The 5,416-nt window shown below is 33.9% G+C and overlaps 1 protein-coding gene across 1 annotated transcript; it reads left to right on the plus strand.

The window, feature by feature from the left end:
- Window positions 1-2,348: 2,348 nt before the first annotated feature.
- On the plus strand, window positions 2,349-4,163 carry LOC149250154 (7-deoxyloganetin glucosyltransferase-like). Its single transcript, XM_089456400.1, has 2 exons — window positions 2,349-2,886; window positions 2,975-4,163. The coding sequence occupies exons 1-2, from the start codon at window positions 2,391-2,393 to the stop codon at window positions 3,934-3,936; spliced, it is 1,458 nt and encodes a 485-aa protein (XP_089312526.1). The 5' UTR covers window positions 2,349-2,390; the 3' UTR covers window positions 3,937-4,163.
- Window positions 4,164-5,416: the final 1,253 nt, after the last annotated feature.

The following is a 5,416-nucleotide window of genomic DNA, read 5'->3' on the forward strand; positions in this document are numbered from 1 at the left end:
TGCACTTGACTTTCTAACTGGTCCGACTCCTCTGAAGGAGAAGACGGAGGCGTTACCATAGCCAATGGCTGAATTTCCCTTGCTTGTACCTCCGCCCTTCTGCTAATACCCCAGACACCTCCTCTTCGCGGGACTCCACGCTGTCTCGGCGCCATGAGCCGGGTGACTTGAGGGCTATTGACAGTGGGAGGCCGAATCTCCAGACGCAGAGCTTGAACTCCCTGAACCACCCTATTAGAAACCGGAACCAGAGTAGGAGTTCTCACCGCTATTTTCTCCGGCATAGAACGACAGAGCACACATTGAGCAGAGGTGTGGTCTCTGCCACTGCTCACACTTCCAGAGCTCGCCTCCTCTCCCCTTTGCTCAGAGCACAGCATAATAATACAACAAGCATACCCAATCTGGAGCAGATACGCCCTTATGTAATTCCTTTTGCAGAATTCTCTGGATGCCTCCATTACGAAACCCAACAAAATTGCGTACACAGCCGTTAATTCTCCTCGCGCGAACCCATCTCCCCTCTGCACTATCATCTCCTCGGCCTTTAATGGCATTAATACTTGACAGAGCCACCTGGTGTGGCCGTCCTGGCAGGCTACATTATCATGCCAGCTGCCCATTGCTGATGAACAAGTTGCCACCCGCATCCGGGTTAGTGCATACTTATTTTGAAGTGAAAAATGCAATATGTAATTTTTCATTGTTCAAATTGTATTTTTCAATGTATAATTCCAAAAAATATTTGTTAGATTTCTACGAAGAAATATATACCTAAAATTATATATTAAGTCATATGAACACCTAACTAAACATGCATATCATATTCTTTTTTGTTTTTTATTATTGCTAACATTGCTTTTCTATTTAGAGAACAATATATTTTATTTTAGGAGGTATACCTGTCAACTCCATGTTGATCTTGGACATACTTCCACATCACCCTCATATTGACTTGTAGAGCTTCTCCCCTCAATTAACTATGCAATGCTCTATACTATTGCACCATTGCACCTCTTGTATCATCACAAATTTTTCCCTCAAATAGTATGCCTACAATGAATTATTATCATTTCATGGACCTTTTAATTAGTCTATGTATTAATTGCATAGATAAGTTCACTCATTGAAGCCTATGCAGAAGTTCCAAAGGACTTTAAAATGGTGAAAAACATATTTAGATGTGGCCTCTATGTTGTGTACATCTTCCATTACTAGAAATAATATACATTAATTTTATTTCGGTTGGATCATTTAGTAGAGTCATCTATGACAACCTTGTTATTATCACTAAGAGGAAATTTCACAAGTGCATGCATGAGTTTCACTAATCTCCATTTTATGAAATGGTTAACCCATTAATGAATGACCAATTAACTACGATTATGTATTACTTTTGTATAACAGATGTTCATATCTCTCTTTATTCACTACTAGACTCACTAATTGTACTAGTTGAACCAAGTATAATATATTGCATTGAATTGTATTTTCTAGTAATTTTTTTTTAGTTCATGAATAAAAATTATTAATTATTTTGTGCGTCAATTTTCTTTTTTCTTTCTTTGCAATTTTTGTTCATTATTTTTTAACTAGATCCAACTTGTATAAGTTCAATATCTCTATATATGTTGAAGCATCCACCACTCCAAATAAACTTTAAACATTGTGAAGACACTTTTTCTAAAACACTATGAAATGTGACTAAGCCACATCTTTTAAAATAAACTCAACTCATCAAATCCCAACCATTATGAAAATATTCAAGATTTAGACCAAACACAACTCCACTTAGATCTTTCTTTTACTGAAATCTTGCTGCAATAAAATTACTTGATATTAATTTCCCTATTCTCATCGATTGCACTAATTTGGCCAATAATATGTATTGACTACTCCTTTTTCCTTTCAACTTTGCAATTAAATTATATTATAATATTAAGTAATGTAAACCAGCGAATTGTATAATAATTCTTAACATGAAATATGGAATGACTTTGTCTTTATGGACACTTTGTCTTTATGGCCGTCTCATTTTCATGAGGCAAAAGTTTGATATGACCACAACTGAAGAAAAATATGGCAAAAGTTTGATATGACCACAACTGAAGAAAAATATGGAAAAGACGAATTAGGTAAGATTTTTATTTACTATTTAAACATGAACATCACTTTCTGTGTATTGAGTCTCATTTTCATGATAGCAAAAGTTTGATAGGACAAGAACCGAAGAAAAATATGGAAAAGGCCAATTGGGTACGAGTTTTTATTTATTTTTTAAACCTGAACTATCTAGGTTTCCCTTTATTAAACTTCATGCAAATTCTGGGTAAAGAAAGTAATGTGTTATAGGTAAAGGCAAGATCGTGGGATAGAGAGAAATAATAGATATGAGTTGCAGCAAGCGACACCGTGCAGTTCTCGTTCCTTTCCCTGCTCAAGGCCATATAAATCCCATGACGCAGGTGGCCTTGAAGTTTGTGGAGGAGGGATTCCTTGTCACTTTTGTAAACACAGAATACAACCACTCTCGAATAGCAGAGGCTAACAAGAACAGTTTCAGTTTCAGTAACCAGAGGATGATCCGCTCTGAGGTCGTCCCTGATGGCCTTCCTCCCACTGATACTCGCACTGACATTGCCAAGCTCTGTGATGTTACAGAAAGCGTGATTGTCCCATTTCTTGATAACCTCATTCACCAAATCAAAGAGGAGGATAATGATGCAAGTGTCTGCTTTGTAGTAGACGTTCTGGCCTCACGGGCACAAGAGATTGCTCAACGCCACCACATTCCAATCGCCGCTCTCTGGACATCTCTTACTGCTACATATGCACTGCTATATAATATTGCACCTCTTGTATCATCAGAAATTATTCCCTCAAACGGTAGGCCCGCAGTTAATTATTATGATTTCATGGATTTTCTAATTATAGTCTATGCATGAGTCTAGTCTAATAATCGAGGCGTATGCAGGCGTTCCAAAGGACTTTAAAATGGTGAAATACCTTCCCTCCATGCCACCTCTCTGCTCTGCACATCTTCCGTGGGTTTCAGGATTCAATGGCTCCCAGAAAGAGTTCATTTTCCATTTCCTAAATCGATGCATGGAGAGAGTGCGGGAAATAGATTGGGTTATCTTTAATTCTTTCCATCATCTTGAAGCCCCTGCCATCAGCAGTGTAGTCGAGAACGGAGGTTCAGTGTATCCAATAGGTCCCTTGATTCCTTCTGCCCTTCTCAATTCGAACTCAAGAGTCGAATTGGAATTTGGAATGGGATTTTGGGCCGAGGAAGGGGAGTGTTTGGACTGGTTGGATAGGCAGTCCAGGCAGTCTGTAATCTACGTCTCATTTGGCAGCTTGAGTGTGTTATGTGAGACACAGTTCCAACAGCTTGCACTTGGGCTGGAGGCCACGGAGAGACCATTTCTTTGGGTTGTTCGCTCTGATCTGCTACGAGGTAGCGAGGCCGCCTTCCCTCCAGGGTTCGTGGAGCGCATCCATCTGAGCGAGCGGGGGTGTTTGGTGTCGTGGTGTCCGCAGTTGAGGGTTCTTTCTCATCCTTCCATTGCTTGTTTTCTCACACATTGCGGATGGAATTCAGCGTTGGAGAGCATCACCATGGGAGTCCCCATGTTATGCTGGCCTTACTTTGCAGATCAGTTTTTGAACCAAAGTTATATAGTCCATGTCTGGAAAATTGGTTTCTCTTTGCTAAAGGAAAACACTATCTCTATAGCGGATGGAACATCTACAATCGACATGTCTGAGATTAAGAGCGCCGTGGAGACAGTAGTGACAGGCGAGGAAGGTGCGGAGATGAAGAGAAGAGCGATGAAATTGAGGGACAGTGCGATTGGTGCGGTTAAGGAAGGCGGCTCATCTTACACAAATTTCCGAAACTTCGTCAATGCAATGAAAACCGTTAAAAAGTAATTGATCGACACAGCAGTCGCTGCTGGAAACGAGCGACCTAACCATTAGATTATTGTTTTGATATGTTGATTAGAGCCGTCCCTATTAAATGTTCTCTTTTATGTTGTTTTGTGCTTTGTTTTTATCTGTGCACGTTTTGTGGTTATCTGTGAGTAAGCAGAAAGTAAGCCACATAATGGAGCCATATATTGGTTATTTTTTAGTTTGGAGGGATTTTGTTATCTCTAATTATTGGAATGGTGCTCAACATATATTGGTTATGTTTTAGTTTGGAGGCAAGGATTTTGTTATCTGTAATTATTAGAATGGTGATATATATATATATATATATTATATATATAATATATATATATATTCAACAAGCTCGTTTGTCCATTAATTACATATTTGGTATATTCAGCAGGTTACTTTGTTCATTAACTACATGTTTTGTATAATAACACATTGAATTTTTTAATTTACTTTTATGATTAATTGATTGGTTTACTTTTTCCAATTTTCAATTTATTTTATGATTAATTGATTGTCATTTTATTTTTTAAGATACATAATTATGCAATCATTGAAAAATATATTAAAAAAATAAAAAAAAAATATTATTATTATTATTATTTATTTTAATTTTAAATAATAATAATAATAAATAAAATTTCTAAAATTATATAACATTTATTTTTAAAATTTTAAATATCTCATTTAATTTTCAATATTTTTATTTATTTTTCTAATATCAATATTTAACTTTTTTCTACATTATAACACTAAATATTTTAATTTTACATTTTATTGAAAAGTAAAAGATAATATAAAAACTAGGTTTTATAAAACCATCTCGTAATATTTTAACTTAACATTTTATTGAAAAGTAAAAAATAATATAAAAACTAGGTTTTATAAGAGCATCTCGTCCGTAAGCTAAAAACAAAAATTTAAGAAACAAAAATTATAACTTCTCAATAATATGTTAATTATAAAGTAAATAAAATAATTCATTTCCTGTCAACATATTTACATTATCATATTTAAATAATTAAAATAAATAAAAAATACGGATATATTTAATATTACTTTAAATATATTTAAAATAAAATCAAAATTTAATTTTTCTTCATACTTATTCAATACTTTAAATTTACGATTAAAATAATTATAAAAATAAAACTAACATAATTAAAATTATCAAAACCTATTACTATAATATTTAACAACCTTCCACATTTAATTTATTCCTTACGAGTATTATAATATTCAATAACCTTTAACATTTAAATCTTTACACTTTGATTATATAAATTAAATATAATTGTTATTAATGTTTAATAATATTTATTTTAATTTATATAATATTAACTATTTTATTATAAAATGTGTATGGTTTACTTTTAAATATCAAAAGCTTTTTTTTTTCTTAAATAATATAATAATAACTAACAAAATTTTATTATTATTATGAATAACTTGAAAGATTACATTACATTTT

Source organism: Pinus tabuliformis, chromosome 7 (assembly GCF_031772625.1).
Source record: "Pinus tabuliformis cultivar Carrire ecotype Pingquan chromosome 7, CPIR1, whole genome shotgun sequence".
Taxonomy (NCBI): Eukaryota; Viridiplantae; Streptophyta; class Pinopsida; order Pinales; family Pinaceae; genus Pinus; species Pinus tabuliformis.

Bases quoted from the DNA above. Each gene is read 5' to 3' on its own strand.
- LOC149250154 (XM_089456400.1), top strand. From the start codon at position 2,391: ATGAGTTGCAGCAAGCGACACCGTGCAGTTCTCGTTCCTTTCCCTGCT. The intron at 2,887-2,974 runs GTAGGCCCGCAG...AGGCGTATGCAG, and splicing joins AGAAATTATTCCCTCAAACG to GCGTTCCAAAGGACTTTAAA.